General features: G+C 52.1%; 5 protein-coding genes across 5 annotated transcripts in view; 1 reads left to right on the plus strand and 4 right to left on the minus strand.

The window, feature by feature from the left end:
- NCLIV_052610 (conserved hypothetical protein) overlaps nucleotides 1-6,532 on the minus strand; it is a gene marked incomplete at both ends in the record, with an annotated part of 8,154 nt that extends 1,622 nt beyond the window's left edge. Inside the window, 8 exons of the mRNA XM_003884814.1 lie at nucleotides 613-738; nucleotides 1,072-1,118; nucleotides 1,966-2,148; nucleotides 2,795-2,900; nucleotides 3,522-3,707; nucleotides 4,107-4,300; nucleotides 5,237-5,496; nucleotides 6,321-6,532. Coding sequence (XP_003884863.1) covers nucleotides 613-738; nucleotides 1,072-1,118; nucleotides 1,966-2,148; nucleotides 2,795-2,900; nucleotides 3,522-3,707; nucleotides 4,107-4,300; nucleotides 5,237-5,496; nucleotides 6,321-6,532 — 1,314 coding nt within the window. The remainder of the gene's footprint in view (nucleotides 1-612; nucleotides 739-1,071; nucleotides 1,119-1,965; nucleotides 2,149-2,794; nucleotides 2,901-3,521; nucleotides 3,708-4,106; nucleotides 4,301-5,236; nucleotides 5,497-6,320) is intronic.
- Nucleotides 6,533-8,171: 1,639 nt separating this feature from the next.
- NCLIV_052620 (putative cytidine and deoxycytidylate deaminase zinc-binding region domain-containing protein) lies at nucleotides 8,172-11,446 on the plus strand (the record flags this gene model as incomplete). Its single annotated transcript, XM_003884815.1, has 3 exons — nucleotides 8,172-8,759; nucleotides 9,586-10,145; nucleotides 10,513-11,446. 3 exons carry the CDS (start codon nucleotides 8,172-8,174, stop codon nucleotides 11,444-11,446), a joined length of 2,082 nt encoding a protein of 693 aa, XP_003884864.1.
- A 233-nt stretch (nucleotides 11,447-11,679) lies between these two features.
- On the minus strand, nucleotides 11,680-12,720 carry NCLIV_052630 (SRS domain-containing protein; the record flags this gene model as incomplete). Its single annotated transcript, XM_003884816.1, has 1 exon — nucleotides 11,680-12,720. One exon carries the CDS (start codon nucleotides 12,718-12,720, stop codon nucleotides 11,680-11,682), a length of 1,041 nt encoding a protein of 346 aa, XP_003884865.1.
- A 1,647-nt stretch (nucleotides 12,721-14,367) lies between these two features.
- NCLIV_052640 (SRS domain-containing protein) lies at nucleotides 14,368-15,399 on the minus strand (the record flags this gene model as incomplete). Its single annotated transcript, XM_003884817.1, has 1 exon — nucleotides 14,368-15,399. The coding sequence occupies one exon, from the start codon at nucleotides 15,397-15,399 to the stop codon at nucleotides 14,368-14,370; it is 1,032 nt and encodes a 343-aa protein (XP_003884866.1).
- A 2,320-nt stretch (nucleotides 15,400-17,719) lies between these two features.
- NCLIV_052650 (SRS domain-containing protein) lies at nucleotides 17,720-18,754 on the minus strand (the record flags this gene model as incomplete). The annotated part of the gene is made up of 1 exon (XM_003884818.1): nucleotides 17,720-18,754. One exon carries the CDS (start codon nucleotides 18,752-18,754, stop codon nucleotides 17,720-17,722), a length of 1,035 nt encoding a protein of 344 aa, XP_003884867.1.
- Between the last annotated feature and the right edge of the window lie 459 nt (nucleotides 18,755-19,213).

Here is a 19,213-nt window from a genome sequence, read left to right on the forward strand (position 1 = left end):
TTTGGCGTCGAGTCGCCATCTCTCTGCCCATATATTTATATATATACACTTATACACATGCTCACCTCGATATCAATTCATGTAGACCAGTATGCGGACAGACAGGCATCGAAATCTACCTATTTAACGACTTCTACATGTAGATATCTAAGTATTCAGAGATGTCCTTATCTCCCTATACATATATATATATATATATATATATGCATGTGTATGAATAAGCACGCACACATATATATAACATATATATATATATATATATATATATATATATACATATGTAAACCTAAGTGTGGAGAGACAACTGGTAACTGAAGAAACGCCGTTTGTTGCTTCTGCCTTCCTCTTTCGCGGACGCGGGCAGAGAGCGATTGAGACTCTCGTCCGCACAGCCGAGCCAGTCAAGGGTTTCCGCGAAAGGCCCACTTGGATGCAAGCGCGTCGTTGCAGACAGACTTGCACGCCTTCACGCAGATGTGCGCTCCTGGAAAACAAGCGCGAAAAGCCGGCGCTCTCGATCCGCACTGCGACGCGCGTCGCCGGGCGCGCGAGTGTGGATCTGGACAGCTGTTCGCTGAAAGGTTCAAGATGCTTTGAACAGGTTCTGCTTACGTGGTTGACGAGTTTCTGGTGACCGGTCATGCGGCAGACTTGTGCGAGGCCCCGGGGCTCTCCGACGTGCTTCCAGAGAATCAGCGTCGAATCGTCTGAGCCGGAAAGAACCTTTTCGCCGCCACTCTGCGAAGACCATAAGCGCAGGAAAGCAAGAGTCGCGAAAAGGCAGAGACGCGAAAAGGCAGAGACACTGGAGATTCACACACAGGCGCGCCGTGTCGCTCGAGTGTTCGCCTTATCCACATGGCGAAGAGACACGCTGGGGCGAGAAAACGAAGCTACAGCACGAGGTGAGAGTCGCCCCGCGTTTTCCGCCTGTCCCTCGCTTTGTGGTCAAGGTCTCGCACGGTCGGTCTTGTAGGTCGGAATACTGTCTTGCGGTCTCGTTTTTCGTGCTTGAGTCAGTTTTCTCGCGCGAGGGCTTTTTCCCCGTCCCTAAACAGAGCCAGAACTTACGTTTTTTACGCATGCCTGGTAGCGTTTCCTCGCAGCCTCTTGCATTTCTGAGAAAACGGAAGGCGCAGAACGGAGCGAAAGAAGGATCTCAAGAAGAGGCTTCGTGAGTGGCGAACGCGCAGTTGCCGCTCGCATGAAGGCAACGAGACGCACAGACGGAGAGTCTTGATGGCGAAAAAGAAGGGCTGTATAAACTGTCCAGTTTTTGTCACGAACGAAAACAATCTGCGACAGAGACGCACGCCGGACAGAGAGAGAAACGGCGGAAACGCGCGACGACTCCCGAGAACCAGTCACACGACAACTGGGACTCTGTGGAGCTACTACACGCAGAAGAAAAAACAAAGAAAAATATGCATACGCGTGAATGTGGATAGTGCCAGGGCGCATGCGCACGTACGAGAAGTTCTGTGCTTTTTGTGGACCACGGAGGGCGCCGCTGTGCGACACCATGTCGCATGCACAAGTGGAATGCTGTCCCATGATGGGCATGCAAGAGTGGACATTCACATAAACAAGCATATACAAAAACACACGCGTGCGTCTACATATCATGATGTGTGAAAATGTTTATACCACACAGACATACATATCACTACATATATACATATAGATAGATAGATAGATACATACATACATACATACATACATAGATACATAGATACATAGATATCCCTACTTGAACACGTAGGTATATATTTATCTCTCTCTCTAAGAATACATGCGCGTGTACATCTACGTGTGGATATCTGCTTGTATCATTGAGGCGGAAAGGTTCAACTGCGGAACAGCTTCACGCACGTGCCTCGGCCGCTTTGCGGTCGCCTTGTAAATCTGGAGGGAAAGGTTTGGAGAGGCGCTACGAGACCGAAGAGTCATGTTCGTGTGCTTTACCTTGGAACGAGGCGAAGCTCTGAGCACCTTTTTCTCCGAACGGGCCCGATCGAATGACGTAATCCGTGTTAAGCGCCAGGGAATTCACCCAGTGGCCATGTCCCTTCAAGTCGGAGACGAGTCGACCGGAAACGCAGTCCCAGACCTTCAGCGTGGTGTCTCTGGATGCAGTGTACAAATAGCCTGAGCGCGAAACGGAAGGAGAGAGAAGAAAGTAAAAGGAAGAAGCAAAAGAAAGGAACAAAAGACACAGAGCCGAAGAGGAACCGATAGACGAAGAGAAGACACAGAGAAGGAGAAGAAAGAGAAGAAGAAGAGGAAGAAGAAGAAGAAGAAGGAGAAGGAGAAGAGTGAGAAGAAGAGAGAAGAAGAGAGCACGACTGCGTCTCTTCAGAACAAAACAAGACGGCAGCAACTATGAGGTGCGTCTTCATGAAGAGTCCGAAGCAGTCCCTCGAGAATTCGAAAGAAGTGTTGAGGCAGCTAAATCGACAACGAGACACAGAGAGAGCGAGAGGGAGAGAGAAATATAGAGCCCCGGACCTAAACGGAAGTGGACGGCGAGTGTGTGTGTGTGTGTGTCAGATAGATACGCATACAGCGAGAGCGAGAGAAGGACAGATGGGCTGGTCGATGGCGAGAGAGGTCTCGAACGTCAGAACAACAGAGGGAGAACCCGAACACGAGATAGAAAGAGGAAAACGAACATCTACGGATGACGGTGGAGACATGCTGTGGAGGGTGCACTGCCATGGTTGACTCGCAAAGACGTTCGTGTTTCTGGAAACGCATGCATTCTTCTCTGACACGACGAAGCAACTGAACTGACCTTCCTTCTCGCCCGACCACTTCACTTGCGTGATGCTTTCGCGGTGTCCAGACAGCACGCGCAGGCATTGGTGGGTGGCTGTGTTCCAAAGACGCACGGTGCTATCCTGCTCAGAGAAAACAACACGAAAACGATGTCCATGAGGACTGGGGAACTAACTCGGAAAAGGGAGAAAACAGGCGCGCCCTCAAGCGAGCGCAGCCCGCAACTTGAACCGGAAAACAGAGCCCCACCGAATCGTTCTCGAGAAGGCAAAACACGCGAAGGTACCAGCGACACCGAACGGCGCAGCAGAACGCGAGTGCGCCAGAGCACGACACCGAAAGGAACAGAGAAGCCGGAAAACGCGAGGGAAATGCGGCTGGTCAGCGAGGTAGTGATGCAAGCAAAATGCGCTCGCAACTCGCAAGAAGAAAAAAGAAATTTCAAAAAAAGAAAGACAGGACAATGACCGATACGGCCACTGCTCACCCTCTTCATATATATATATATATATATATAAATAGATAGATTGTTTATATGCGCGCACGTGTACATCTGTGTATTGTGTGTGCATGTGCATGTGTGTTGTCGTTCGGATGCATGCCCAGTTCGGTTTTTTTCTTTGAGGAGTCGAGAGACTGAGGGGTTGATTGGGAGCGATGCAGTGGGGAGATCCCCCTGCAGTCTCAGCGTTGAGCACTTAAAAAGAGTTGCTTCCTCGCGTTTCTCGCTCTCCGGTGTGTACCTTGCTGGCGCTGGCGAGCAAGAGCGACGGGAAGCGAGGTTTCTCCTCAGAAGTCGCGTTTCCGCCGTCTGAAGGCGCGAGGTGGAGCGGTTGCCACGCGAGCGCTGTGACGGGCTTTGTGTGGCCTTTCAAAGGTGCGCCTGCTGCGTCGCCAGACTCGCCTTTCCACAGCCGAACAGCCCCGTCCTAAGCAGCAAAGAGACACAGAAAAGAAGCAGTGAAGCGCGGGGCAGAAAGACGTCTCAAAGCGGTGCGGCAAGTTATTTGGAAGGAAACCAAAAAGAGCACCGGCAGAACGGAAGAAGCGACGGGGAGAAAAACGAACGCGTGAGAACCACAGAAGAGGGCAGTCACGGCGCGCGAAGGCGCATGGACAAGGAGGAAAGCAGAGAGAACGAGCACGGAAGAGACAGAAAACAAGGAAACAGAAAACAGGGGGGAGAGAGAAAACAAGGAGACAGAAAACAAGGAGGAGACGGAAAACAAGGAGAAAGGACGACCTGAGAGGGGGAGGGAAGAGGCCGCGAATAAGAAATGTCGGTGAGGTGAATGGAGAGACACAAGAGGGGAGAGTCGTGAACCTACCATCCCAGCAGAAGCGAGCAATTGGCCGTCAGGGGCCCAGGCGAGGCACAGCACCCAGCTGGTGTGTCCCTTCATGGTTCGCAAAGGCGTTTCGGTGCTCAGACACCACAACCGCACGGTCATGTCTCCACTTCCCGACGCGAGCTGAGTGCCGTCTGGGCTGAACGCGACGCAGAGAACGGCTTCGGTGTGTCCTGAAAGGAGACGCCCCATCACCAGAGAAAGAGAGAGAGCAAACGTGAGGGCGCGAAGAGAAATGGAGAAGAGAGAAAAAGAGGAGAAGAGGAAGCGAGAAAGGGAGAAAGAGAGCAGGGAAGAAGAGGGAAGGGAAGAAGAGAGAAGAGAAAAAGGGAGAAGAGAAGAAAAGGAAGAGAGAGCAAAAGTGAGGCCGAAGAGAGACATGGAGAAGAAAGAAAGAGAGAAGAGAAAAAGGGAAGGAGAGAGGAGAGAGAAAGAGAGAGAGAAGAGGAGAAAACGGGAGAAGGAGAGGAGGGATGAAGAGAAAGAAAGAGAAAGAGAGAAAGAGACAAGGGGAGACGAGAAAGAGAGAGAAGCAAAGAAGAGAAAGAGAGAGAGGAGAGGAGAAAGCGCATAGGAGGAGAGCCAGCACTCGTTGTGCATGCGTGCCTGAATCGGCCTGCCTCTTGTTGTTTTGAAACGCGACTTGGGTTCGTGCCACAGCGCAAGACAGCGTTTCGATTCTCTCGAGGAAGTTTTGCGAAGCGAGACAAAAAGGAACTTGAAACTTGCAAACGCTGGCTTTCGCGCAGCTTTCTCACATCCTTACACACAAGAAGAAGCATCCGCTACTCGATGCCGATTCAAAAGCGCAGCGAGGCGACGACACCTCCCCAAAGCAGACGAGAGCCTACACCTGCAGAGATACATGCGCGCTTATATGCATCTATATATATATATATATATATATACATATATATTGAGATATGGTGCACATTCAGGTATGTATCTATGTACGACTGTGTCTGTTTTCTACCAAGACGCTATGCACGTGTGTACGTATCTTTGAGGTTACCTGTTTGAAAGAACAGGAAAACACGTGCCTCCAAATTCCGGCGTTCAGTTGTCGAGGAGAGGTTCGGGACTGGGCGGAGAGGCATCTGTGTTCTCACCTTCCAGAGAAGTCGAGCATCTCGTGAGAGGTCGGACCTTGAAGGCGGCGAGAGGCGCGAAGCGGATCTGGAGGACGCGTTCGGTTGTCGGGTCTGTCGTGGCGTCGAAGGCTTCCTGGAGGGAACCTGTGATCTCGATCCGGTTGTTGTCGATCGTCAACGAGAACTCCTTGCGAATCTTCCTTTCGTCTTCGTCTTCCTCAGAAGGTTCCTCCAGCAGCAACTTGTTCACCAAATCTTCGAGTTGCACTCGGTGTATGCTGCGCGGGCGGCAGCGGAAGCAAGCAGAGGAAAAAGGGGGAAAGTGAGAAAGCGCACGTGAAAGGATAATCTCTGAGGCATGACGGTTGATGCACTTTCTCTGGGGAGTAGACACCACGAGTTGGACGAGGGTGGTATGAATACCGAGTGACTTTGTTTACCGGATCCAAGTTTTTTTCTGCTACGCCGTCAACGCGTCGACGAAATATCGATAACGGTGAGACGTTTTTCACCAACATATCAACATACAAGATTAAGCTGGGAGATGACGCGTGCGTGTCCACAGGGGAGACCACGCAAAGCAGGAAAACACGAGAGCGGAGACAAGGACAGAAAGAAGCTGCCTCCTTCCGGGGTAGGCGAGCGAGAGCGCAGCGACCAGCAGAGCCTTCCCAGCGGGAGGAAACGACGCGGCGGTGCCGAAGAACCAGAAGCAAATCACAAGGCGACGGAGGAGAAGAGAAAGAAGAGACAGGAAAGCGACGAGGCAGAGACGCCGTAGAAGAGAAAGAAAAGTGCAGTGGTGAGGATGGACCCAAGGACGCGGAAAGGGGAGAGAACCGCGAAGGACGAGAGAGAGGCGAAGAGAAAAAAAATGACGACAAACGCCGCAGAAAGAAGCACAGAAGCAAGACAGACCCGCAAGAGGTTAAAGCGCCGGACCGGAGAGGGACGCGATACAAGCAAGGCGCCTGAGACGCAGAGGGATTGGTAAGGAGAGACAACGTTGCGTGCGTCGACAGAGAAGGCCTCGAATCCGGCAGCGAGTCTCAGGGAGAAGCAGACGAAACTTTCGCGATTTCCTGTCAAAAAAGGGCCGTACCTCAGAGGAACTGCCATCTGGGAACCGAGGAGATTGTCTTGGTGGTCGCAAAATTGAATCACGAGTTCCTTGCCGACTCCACCGATCGCGCTCGCCTCCTCATTCCGTGCGCCCGGAGGCCCCGCCTCTGCGCCTGCAGAAGCCTCGCCATCAGCCGCCTGCTGCTTGATCCGCTTCGAAGGCGGCGCCGCAGGTCCGCCTCGTCGAATCATCTTTAGAGAGAGAGACCAGAGAAAAGAGAAAAGAGAGAGACCAGAGAAAAGAGAGAGACCAGAGAAAAGAGAGAGACCAGAGAAAAGAGAGAGACCAGAAACCAGAGAAAAGAGAGAGACCAGAAACCAGAGAAAAGAGAGAGACGAGAGAGAAAAGAAAGAGAGCACCAGATCAGAAAGACGGAAGAAATGTGACTTTGCGCTCTTTTCAGCAAAGATGGCAGGAAGAAGAAAACGAAAAAGGGGAAGAATGAGAAAAACAGAACGAGATCAAGCAGATGGAGAAGAAAGCTGGCCCAGGTCTTTGACCGTCTAGTCCCGAGAAGCCTCCATGGTTTCGCAGGGCGAAGAGAAATTCGACTGCTTCAGAAGACCTCCCATCTAGGGCTACATGCGAGCAATTGGAAGGAAAGGAAAGAAGAAACGAAAACTGGAACCAAGGTTTCCACGAAGGTAGATCAGAAGAAGGCAAGCGGGCTGAAGCTTCAGGGTCGGTCCTCCTCGTTCGCGGCAAAGTCGCGCTTTGAAATAAAAAAAACGAACACAGGCAAACAGGCGTTTCTTTCCCACGAGAAGGAAAGGAGAAAACCGGGAAGTTTTCAGAAAAAATCAGAAAGAGAAAGGAAAGCGCACGCGGCCCGTCCGCGGTGTGAGTCCAGCGCGTGGGACTGCGCGAAGGACACATGCGCACAGCGAAGAAGAGCCGACGAGGAGATGCCTTCTCTCTCCTCCAATGGAAATAAAGACGCGTTCTTAAAAATATGTTTCGCCTTGTTTATAAAGGTCTCGCCATTCTTCTACGCGAAAGAAGAAAAAGGATGCCCGAGTGGTTTTCCCGTGCATGCGCGGACCTCGTCTGAAGTTTTCAACCGCATGCACGAAAAATCGCGACGGACTCGAGAGGCGTCAAAGAGGAAAACGCAATTAAAAACCGTTAAGTTTTAGGATTTCAACGAGTCGCTTCCTCTTCACACGCTATTTTTCCCGCACTGCACGTTCTGTCTCGCAGATGCAGTCTTCGAAGCCTGCATAGCTTACTAGACCTCTGTCTTCGACGGCGTTCTCTCGCGAAGATTCCCTTCGCCATTCTCATCTCTTCTTTTACTTTTCGGCTTTCGTCTTCTTCGCGTTATCTTCTTCCTTTTCCTCTCTACTCTTCTTTTTCGTCTTCAGTCACTTTCTGTCGCCTATCCGTGGCAAATACATTCTCTCCCCTCGTCCTGCACGTCTTCCCCTCTCTAGACGCGTTCTCGCCCGACCTCTACTGTCCCCTTCCGTCCCTAATCTCTTCCTCTGTTTCTCTCCTCTCCCCTTCTCCAGTCTCTTTCTCTCTCTGTTCCTCTCTCCTTGACTCTGACTTGCCTCCAGCTCTTTGAGTCTTCCAGCCCTCCAGAAATGCTTTTTTCCGTCCCCCCTCTCCCCTGTGTCTCTGCCACTGCATGCCTCTCTCTGCTTTCTACCCTAGTTGCGTCCTCCGCTCCCTCTCTCTATAACCACCAATAACTCATCCGCAAGCACATGCGGAACCGTGCATTCACCCTATCCCCTGTAACTTTCGAATTTACAAAAAGGCGAGCGAATTCCCCTCTCCCGCGTCCTCTTATCAGCATCCGTCCGCGCTCTCTCCTCGACGTCCCCGATGGCACGCTCGGCTGAAGACACTCCTGTCTCTTCCTGCCACCCCACAGTCTCCGAGAGCTCTGTCTCCCGCTCGCGTCGTCTCTCCGAAAGCGCTTTGTCATCCTCTCCTGCGTGCCCCTGTCTCTCGCGAGCTCTGGTGCGCTCCTTCGACGCGCTGCAAGCGCAACCGGGGCCGTCGCGCCCGCACCTCGAAGAAGTTGTCGACGAGATTTTCCAGTTGCATGCGCCGCCTCTCATCTCGCTGCATGCGCTGGCTGCGCCGCCGCGGCTCTGTAGCACACTCCTGCAGCTGCTGCAAAAGCACCACCCTCTTCAGTTCGCAGAGACAACTCCCCAGGGCGGCCAGCGAGAAGGAAGCGAAGAGACCCAAGCGGGCGACGTGTCGGCGGCGAGCGAGACCGAAACAGAGGAGAGAGATGCAGCGACCGAGGCAGGACTCAAGGGCGGAGACGAAACGGAAGATGTGTGCGTCTTCGTCCCCTGGTGGAAAAGAAAAGGACGACGGATCGCTCTCCATTTCCTGAAGAGGTGCAAAAAGACAGAGAAAAACGGCCCTGTTCTTCTGCTTCTCGGCACAGCCCCAGAGGTACAGAGCCGGACAGGTGTCCTTCGTGGGCTTTTGGAAGCATGCAGCGTCGCAGGCGACAACCTGCGCGTGCACGGGAGGCGAGGGAAAGATACAGAACATTTCCAATCAGCATGATGCCGACTCTCGCGTGCCTCCGGTTTCCCGCGGGTGCGGAGAAGGGAGTGTCGTGGTTTTTAGGGTCGTGACTCGCCTTCGCATGTCTCTCGCTCTGCCTCAGTCGCTGTCGCTTCGTGAAAACAAAACCGCGTTTCCTTTCTCTGGAAAAGAGTCTTTTCGTGGAACTCAGGCACCACGTAATCTGCACTGATTCCTAAAGGCCCCAGCATTTATATTCACGCATATCTTGATATATTAATGGTCACGTGTATGTGTGTGTAGACACGTCTGCACAAGCTTGCGTTTGCACGCGTACGTTTCGCGTGTTGGTCGCTGTGTGTGTGAGTGTTGAACTTTGTGTAACAATGTGTCTCTGGTTGTCTGTTGCTCATAATTCCTCTGGGCGAAGCGCATTGAGATTGCGCACGATCCATTTCGTTTGTGGTTGCGTCCTTCCTCCTGTATTTTGGAGCCTTTGGATTCCTTGTTTGTACAGAAACTGCATCTTGGCTGCAGCAGTTCGCGCGGCAGTCTCGTCTAGGAACGTGTCCGGATTAGATCGTGAATGGCTCTGTTGACCGGATCTAACTTTTATTGTGTTAGCAGAGCCAAAATTTTGCACCAGCGGATCCAGCATCTGCGTTTGACCCAGTCTGCGACGGTGTGCAGTCCTGTGTAGCTACATCTCTCGTGTGTTTTTTTCTCGTGTTTTTTGTGTTTTTTGCAGAATCTGCATGTAGAGGTCCTCGAGTGTCTTCGCACCTGTTCTCCGCCTGCGCTTCCGCCTGCGTGCGCAGTGCCCGTTTCTGCGTGCCACTGCTCGTCTCCCTTACAAAACGCAACGTCGTCGCCTCCCCAGGGCCTGTCTGCCAATGCTGGTTCCTCTTCTTTCTCTTCCTGCTCGCCTCCTCAGGAGGCCGAAGCTCCAGCGCCTGCTTCCGCTGCGTCTTTCTTCGTGCATGTCGCCGTGCCTTCCGTCCCGCCCGTGACAACTGAGCAGCAGAGACTGTGGGGCGAGGTCTGGCCGTGCTACTTGAACAAAACGAAGCCTAGCGGCCCAAAGGGAGACGCTGGCGGAGGAAAGGGCGAAGGCGAGGGGACCGTGGAGGCTGGAGAGGGCGAAGGCGAGAAAGAAGTCAGCGCGAGTGCCAGCATTCGCCAGGAACTGTTGACCCCCCTGGAGCTTTCTGAAGAGGAGAAAGCCACGCACCTGTTTTTCCTCAATGCGGCCGTGGAAAGTGAGTGCAATTCGGAAGAAAAACCTCTGAATTGGAAAGGAAAACCGTGGTAGTACAGCAGTGCGGATACGCCTCGCTCTAGCTAAAGGTAACTTTCATAGGCGCAAAACTGGGTCCGCGGTGGTGGCTGTGTAAATGGTGCTGAGTGTGCCGTTTGAGTGTCTATTCTTTTGCCTGGGCGGGTGGCGGATGTAAAGAGCGAGTATCGGCTCATCCGCGTAGATACACGCATCTAGTGCGTCTGTTCCTTTCTGTTCAGAAAAACGTCTTGCATGCATTTGTGTAGGGGTACCCTTTGGCCTTGGCTCTTCTGGTCATTGCAGGGTTTTGCGTCAGCGCTACTGCATGAAGGTGTTCGACGGGTTGGGCACAGTATCTTTTCTGTTTCTGTTGTTTTCCTGTTGTGTTCCAGTTAGCAGGCAAGAGGGCCGTAGCACATGCATCATTACCTACACCCCTGAGGCTGACGAGACACCCACCAGGAAAAGTCCGCTTCCACCCTCGAGGAAGCGGCAGCGTGCGCGTACCGAGAGTGAAACCGACACTGACACAGATAGAGATGCGTGCTGCGCACCTGGACACGCGACAGTGGAGAGAAACGGTGGAGAAAACACCGGAACTTTAACTGTTTCCTCCGCAAAAGCATGGGGCCGGAGCTGTCGGGCCTCTGTCTCCGCTGTAGCTACACCGTGTCGAGTTCCCACCTCAGGCCATAGAAGCGTCACAAATGGGTGCGAGGCGCATTTTGGTACCGGCCGATTAGGCTTGTCTTCAGATAGAGATTCCTGCCAGGTTGAACGAGCTGTGGCAGATGCATTTAAAACCTGCATGCGTAGTCGCGTCGGCGAGTCCGATCAGAATGTGCCTGAGTGGAAAACATGCAAGGCTCCCAACGTTGTAGCCGCGTGCGTCGATGACAGTGGACCGCGAGCGCCCCTGCTGCACGCAACTATGCGAGCAATAGGCTGTGTGGGAGAGAAACTTCGACGAATTTTCGAAGAACCCGACACAGAGGCTGCTAGTCATAGAGAATCCGAAATAGTACGAGAGCCGGAAGGAGGCTCAGGGGCACCGGAGGGAACGGAAACAACGCGATGGATCAAGGAAGTGAGCGACGGGAACTACTACTGTCAAGGATGTGTAGTGTACTGCTCACATGAACCGTGCGTTCTGTGTGCCATGGCACTTATTCACTCTCGCATCAAGTTGCTCGTTTTTGCTCACGACAACAAAGTTCACGGCGGCATCACGCGGGGACGCCTTCATCTAGATCGCCGGCTCAACCACGGCTACCGTGTTCTCTGTCTGAGAGCGAATGACGGCGCCTCATGTGACCAGAAAGAAAATTGAGGCTTCTGTTTTTTTCGACACTTTCTTCATTCGAGTCTAAGTTATGTCTGTTTTTCCAACCGAGAAAAATAGGGTTGCACAATTGAGAGAGCGTCCCTGAGAAAGGGGGAGTCACTCTCGCGACGAACTGCGCCGTCTCGTTTGTTTCAATTCTCCTTCTTCCGGAGGCACCCGGTAACGGATTCTCCCAATTTTGTATTGAAGCGTAAGACCGCTCAAGGCACAAACCAGATCTAGAACAGGCCAAGCTGCGTGTGTGCTGCCACAAAGAAAGCGGCTGCTGTCTGCGCAACACCCCACGCAGATGAACATGCAGACGTTGCACTTCCCTTAACAGATATTTTCAGAAGGCATTCTTTCGCAGCCGATGCTTCGTCGGTGTTGGTCTTTGTTTCTAGGTTGCTGGAAGTAGTTACACACTTGTAGCAGAGGGCAGTGTCTCCAGAAGGCGCCGTTTTCACAGCAAGCTGGTACACTGGCTGTTCGTTCTGCGGCGGGTCAGTTTCAGCTTTTGTTAATGTGGCGTCAACGAGAGTCTGCAGGCCAACCTCAGCGGCGCACTTCCCGTCCTGGTCATCAAACACGTCTGTCAAATTTGTCGGGTGCAGGGACATTCCAGCACCACATTTGAATGAGAGAGGAGATTCTGAAGAGATACTCGCCTGTCTTGTGCCACCTGGAGTTGCACACTGAATTGCGTCTGTTTGTTGCTCGTTATTCGGTTCAGTGTGTTCAGTGTCGGGCTCCTGTTGTTCGACCTGGTTAACGGTGATTTTGACCATGCACACGTTCCCCTGATTTTGTGGGTTAGCATTAAATTGGTTGAGTTCCTCCGCAGTTTCTAGGGCACATTTATAACAGAGTTTCTTTGTTTCCTTGCGTGCCGTTATTGGAACAGTGAGTGTGTAGGTTTTCATGTGTGCTGCTCCTTGTTCCATTAGCCGGGCACCAGAACCAGGAAACAACGTCGACAGTGCTTCGGGGGATGCGCACTGCTCCGTTGTATAGGCTTGGTCGCTCTGTGGCTCAAGCGTTGTCTTTTCACTCGAACTACACTTGAACGAAACGCTTGCTTCTTCAGAAGAAAGAGACAATTCGAGCTGTGCTGCAAGCGTGACCCCTGAACTACCACCGGTGTCGCATGTCTGCGGCTCCTTAGAACTCGGGGGCAGCACTGGAGATGCGTAAGATAAGCTGGGATCCAGAAGAATGCATGCCAAGAACATCGCGAACGCCAAGCAGAAAGCATTCACGAGAGACCAGTCTCGACTCATTTTGGAGACACCTCGAAAACGTTCGATGAGAATAAAAAGGCGAATCTGTGGCCGTAAAAACAAAAAAAAACAAACCACGGCAACACAAGAAATGGGCCAGCGAACGTGGCAGGTGTAGCCGAATGTCGAAAGTATGTGAGGCAGACAGATTTCACCTGCCTCAAAAAAGTGCAGCCCCTCGAAAATCGAACTAATTAGAAAACTGTGAAAACTGAACTCACTCCACTCATGAGAAGGTAAGAGAAAAACTTTATCACTTCCCGGAACAGCTTCATCATCGTCGGCAGTCCACCCAAGGACGGACGGAGTCGCAGTCCCGACGTCGGGCCCTGTCCTGGTGCGATCTGGTGGTCAGGCCTCGGACCAGTCGGCGAGTGTCCTCGTTGCCTCGATTCCTCCAGGAATTTCACGCAGTAGTGTCGACGGCTCTGCGATGCTGTTAGGTTGCCATCTCCGAAGCGCCTTCTAGACAAGAAGGGATGCTCTGCTTTCAGACAAGCAACGGCTTGAGAAGGAAGGGAGAAAAAGCGATAAGTGGCTTTTCGGGACCAGGACCGGTGATGTCAAGATTGTCTGTTGGGTGCCGCTGGCCCCGCACACATTGCCCCTCGCGCCTCACTCCCGTGCACCCAGCAAAAACGTTATTTCAATCCGTGGCAGGAGAAGGACCGTGGTAGGCATTTGTGCTAGGATGTGCCATGAAACTAGTTGAAGAAGGAAAACTTTCGCTCTCTGCGATCCTCACCATCACACACTGGAAAGGGTCCGAAGTCCCCGTCCTGGGGCTTCCTTTCGTCTGGGGCCTCCCGGCGGGTTCGATCACGAGTCACCGGTGCCGTCGTGTCTCTCCTGACCACTGGTGGCGAGGGGTAACTCTTTTCGTGCTTGAGTCCTACAGTGTCTGGTACGGTGTTTGCGATTCTGAGAGCCTTGTGTAGCGAATTATCCTGTCGTTATGTTGCCGTCTAGCTATATATTCCACTCTTTCGGTGTTATCGCATTCTGGTTTCGAATGAGATGAATATTTTCAGTGGTGCCTTATCTTATAGCTGGTGCTACGAAGATGGCACCTACCAAGAGGCAGACTCCGCCAAACCGATCAGTAGCCTCTGAGTTTAACTGTCAAACATACCAAATAAATAACACACTGACTGCTGTACCGGCAGGCCGCCAAGTGAGTGGCTACGGGAGAGCCAGAAAGTGAACAGAGAGAGAGAGAGCCACGGGAAAGCAGAAATGAAAGAGGTAGGGCAACGGCAGAGCAGAATCCAGAACCGTAATGGAGAGTAGTGTGTCTCACATCAGGAGGTCACTGTGGAGGGGGGGAGGCGGCAGAAAGGTTATTTATCGAGATGACTATTCGTCTCGTGCCTGCAATTCGTGAACACCGATGGAGTCATAGGTAGATCTGCGGGCTTCGTTGCCTGTCATTGGATCTGCCGAAGCGGAATGGACCGCACGTTATCTTCATCTACCAGGTACCACTGAAACTTAAATTCCACGTCCGATATAACCAATATCTCCCTGTCGACCTTCCGCATGATACGCTTCATTGCGCAACACTGGTGGCTACAGATATGAACCGGCCACAACAGAGCCCAATAAATCAACCACCCTCGTGTTTGAGAATAACAACTCTCCCCCGTCTCAAATCCACATGTAAACAAGGCCGAGTAACATTTGTGCTGCCACAAAGAAAGCGACTACGCTAGGTGCGCCTGCCCGCTTTGCAGACGCGGGGGTTGAGCTCCCCTTCACGGATATTTTCAGAAGGCACGCTTGCTCTGTCGAGGCTTCCCCCGAGGTGGTGTTGCCTTTTTCGTTGCTGGATGATGATGGTACGCACTTGTAGCAGAGGGCAGTGTCTCCAGAAGGCGCCGTTTTCACAACAAGCTGGTAGACTGGTTGTTCGTTCTGTGGTGGGTTAGTTTCGGTTTTTGTTAATGTGGCGTCAACGAGAGTCTGCAGGGCAACCTCAGCGGCGCACTTCCCGTCCTGGTCATCAAACACGTGTGTCAAATTTGTCGGGTGCAGGGACATTCCCGTTCCACATTTGAATGAGAGAGGAGATTCTGAGGACGCAGTCGCTTCGTTGATTGTGTCAGTGCCTGCACATTTGATGAATTCCGTTGATTGTTCGTCACTGGATTCGGGTTCAGGCTTAATTGGTTCGACAGCATCCACAGTAATTTTTACCTTGCACACCTTGCCTTCATTTTTGTTGGCGATACTTTTATCTTCAAGGTCTGCACTGGGTAAGGTACATTTGTAGCACAGCACTTTTTCGATCGCGCGTGAACCCTTTGGGATAGTCAGCGTGTACTTGATCTTGTCTGCATCGTTCGATTCCGACAAGTTGGCGTTCGAATACACCGCCGTCAGTGGGTGTGCCTCTGAGCAGCTCTCATCGGTATAGACGTTCCCGTTGCTTGGTTCGCGCGTTGCTTCCTGAGTCGAACTACACTTGAACGAAACGCTGTCGGAATCGGAACTGAGGGTCAAATCAAGCTGTGCTCTGAGCTGCCCCAGCGGCGTCTGTGCCTTGTCGCAAGTCGGCACGTCGCTGTTCGAGGAGTTACCCGGAGATGCGGAAGACGAAATCGGCTCGAGAAGGACACCTGCCAACACAATGGCGAGCAAAAAACGAAAAATCCTCTCAAGAAGGCGAATTCGACTCATTTCGGTGGTTGCTGGAAAACACCAGGTGGTCATGGTTTTGAGGCGATTCTACGTCTGCAAAAAACACGACGTGACCGAGGGACTAGACCAGCGAATGCCGTAGGTGTAGCCGAATTCCCAAAGAATGCGCTGCAGAAAGAGTTTCCCCGCCTCAACGTTTAGGAAGTGAAAGAAAACTTTAAATTATCGAGAATAATTTGGGAACAAAACCTACTCTAACTAGGAGAAGGGACCAAAAAACCCTCTTCACATCCCCGACCGAGCTTCATCGATGTCCCTTCGCCAGACGACGGACGAAGCTGCAGTCCAGGCAGCAGGACTAGCTTTGGGGGGGACTGGTGGTCAACCCTCAGACCAGTCGTCGGGGGCTCTCGTTCCCTCGAATCATTGGATAACATGCTCACGAGGCATTGTACTAGACACTGCAAAGCTGCTTGGCTCTTGTTTCAACAGGTGCATCCCACCCAATGAGCACCAGTTCTACGTTGAACCGAAGAACGGAGGTAAAAGGAACATGGGAAATGCGTTATGAGACCAGGCAGCGATGTGTTTGGGGATCGCATCAATGTCTCATCAGACACCACACCACCCAAAACAACAAGATGCGCTCTCATCTTATGAACCCGAGATAAAACAATATCGTGACCTGTAGTCAGACAAGGATCTGTGTATGTTCTTTGTGTTTCAGGTTGGCGTGAAATGAGTTGAAGAAGGAACACCGTCGCTCTCTGCAATTCTTAACACGGCACACTGGTGAATATCGGATGTCCACGTACAAGAACTCCCTTGACATGGCTTCCCGTTGTCTTCTCCGGGGAGGGGAGCGGGGGAGGCGATGTCCAATCGCTGTCGCCCTCATGGCTCCTGTCGTCTGATGCCGAATGGTAGACGCCTGCAATGCGTCCGCGCCGTGGCGTCTGCTAGATTGCTCCCTACCATGGGATCCCTTCGCGCCTGAGACCCTATGAGTCTTTAGCCATCCAGTTATCTACTCCACCAGTACTTTCATGCACATTCACTCTTGTAACTGCCCGCTTCTCGGGGACCCTGCCGCGTGAGCTCTCCGGCGAGGCAATAAGATAGCAGCAGATTGGAAAGCAAAAGTTCGGTAGCGACTGCGTCGGATTATTCCATAATTTCAGCATAAAATAACTCTCTTTGCCGCATCAGAGAAGACCATTGCTGCTTAATATTCTAGTAGAAGGGAGAGGCACAAGCTAATGCCAATCACCTTTTTTCGCCCGCTACAGCGCCGCACAGAGAGTCCCTCAACCTTTTCAAAGAACGACTAGCACAAGACAATGCGTGGTTCCGTCTGCGGTATCCGCCTTTTCTTTTATATCTGCTCTGGCTCATGTACGTTTCCAACGATTTCGCTGATCGAGTTCTCAGTCATCTCCTCTCACTTCGCCTTTGTCTCAGAGTTGCCGCGTGTGGCCACACACTGTGCGGGTGCAAGTATTGGCGCATAGGAGGAGCGTTCGCTCTCTCGGTGGGAGCAGATTGTGTGTTCTTGCTTTCTGATTTTCGCACGAGAAGAGGGAAGTATGGTCGTGCCTCATCTGTTATTGAGTCCTATACCGAACACACCTACGACGAGCCAGATCCGATGTGATGAGATTCCATGTGTGACATGGTTCTGTGGCAGGGAGTGAGGGGACCAATAAGATCGAGGAATGAAAGGAACTGACCAATAGCCCTCCCAATGCATGGGCCCCATGTTTCGGCTAATGAGTGCGATCAAAGGGGAAAGAGTCACCTCATGAGTGGGAGTGGGGCCTGAGCGGAGTCAGCGCAGTACACGGTTGGCAAAATGGAAAAGAGCGGTTGCTGGCCGTAGCTGTGGACAGATAAATTGACGGGTATATAAGAGACAGAAGGCGAACTGGTTTTAGAGCTATTGAGGACAGGAAGCCCGACAGCGGCGGACGCTCTAGCCGTTCTGGTATTTGGTTTTTGAAGAGGGTCTTCACCATCAGGTGGACTTCCGTGGGGGACCGACATGCATTCAGACAGAAAAAGGTTCCTCTCGTTCCTGTCTTTCACAAACATCAGCGGACACCTTGCTACTTGTGTGGACATGGATCCTTGTTCATGGACCGGACGATCCAGAAACGGGCGTCATTCATTGGTTTCCGATGCCACGATCCTCAGTCTGACATACCACATCCCTAAAGGATCGTTCTCGCGTTTTCGACCAGCGAGGTGACGGCCCTAGTCCACATCAGCAATGAATGCGGAGATGACCCGAACACAGCAGATCCTCCCTAATGCATATATCCTGGGGGTTTAAAAATAACAAGCACTCTTTTTCTCACGCCTAGATGTCAACCACGCCGAGTAACGGGGGTACTGTCACAAAGAAAGCGATTGCTGTCTTCGCGGCTCCCCATGTCGACGAAAACGCGGACGATGCGCTTCCCTTCACAGATATTTTCAGAAGGCATTCTTTCGCAGCCGATTCTTCGGAGTTGGTCTTTGTTTCTAGGTTGCTGGAAGTAGTTACACACTTGTAGCAAAGGGCAGTGTCTTCAGAAGGCGCCGTCTTCACAGCAAGCTGGTACACTGGTTGTCCGTTCTGTGTAGCTTCAGTTTCAGCTTTTGTTAATGTGGCGTCAACGAGAGTCTGCAGGCCAACCTCAGCGGCGCACTTCCCGTCCTGGTCATCAAACACGTCTGTCAAATTTGTCGGGTGCAGGGACATTCCCGTTCCGCATTTGAATGAGAGCGGAGCTTCTGCGGAAATGCTCGCCTCCTCGGTAGACGTAGTATTGCTACATTCGATGATGCTCGTTTGTGGTTCTCCATTTTGTTCCGGGTCAGGCTCATCTTTATTGACAGCCTCAACGGTAATTTTGACCTTGCACACTTGTCCTTCCGTTTCTGACACCGCATTCCCATTTTTGTGGTGCAGTTCTTTCTCCAGGGTGCATTTGTAGTACAGTGCCTGCTCTGTCGCTTTGCGTGAGTCATTTGGGATAGTCAGTGTGTACGTTTTCTTTCCCTCTTCACTCTCGTCTTCAGCTAACGTAGCACCAGTAAACAACGACGTCAGCGTTACAGGCAGCGAGCACGCCGGTTCTGCGAACACTTGCTCCTTTCCTGGTGTTCTCGTAGCTTTTAAAGTTGAACTGCACTTGAACGAAATGCTGTCGGAATCGGGTCTGAGAGTCAAATCAACGCTTGACACAAGCGACCCAGCTGCCCGCTCTTGACTGTCGCAGGTCTGGGGTTGCCCGTCCCTCGAAGGGTTGTGCCCCAGTTCTTGGGAGGAAATCGGTTCCAGGAAGGCGCCCGCCACGAGAATGGCAAGGCAGCAAGGGAAAACGCCCTCAAAATACAACAGTCGCCTCATTTTGGATACAGCTTAAAATACTGGAAGAGTACAAGCAAGAGGCGGAGGCACGCCGATTCAAAAAGTGCACTGAAACGAGGGAATGACCCGGCGCACGCCGCAGAAGTGGCCAACGAGAAAAAAAATGAGAGGCAGACCGGTTTACCTGGCTCAACAAAGATGGTCGGGAAGATGACACATCAAAAGAAACACAGTAACATGGAGTCAACAAAACCAGTCTGCTCACGAAGGTGGAACGTCATCCACATCACCACAAGACGCACAAAGTGACAGTCCCGGCTTCTGGGCCCAAACCTCGTGCGGCGAGGTCCCGCCCTTGCAAGTCTGTGGACGGACGCCTCGTCCCCTCAAATCCTTCAGTGAGATGGTCTCCACGTGTGCGAGGCCTGGCAAAAATGCTAGCACCTCAAAAACGCAGCTGCTTTCTGCACATGGAGCGGACGGTGTGCGGTCAGGCAC

This window comes from Neospora caninum, chromosome X (genome assembly GCF_000208865.1).
Source record: "Neospora caninum Liverpool complete genome, chromosome X".
Classification (NCBI taxonomy): Eukaryota; Apicomplexa; class Conoidasida; order Eucoccidiorida; family Sarcocystidae; genus Neospora; species Neospora caninum.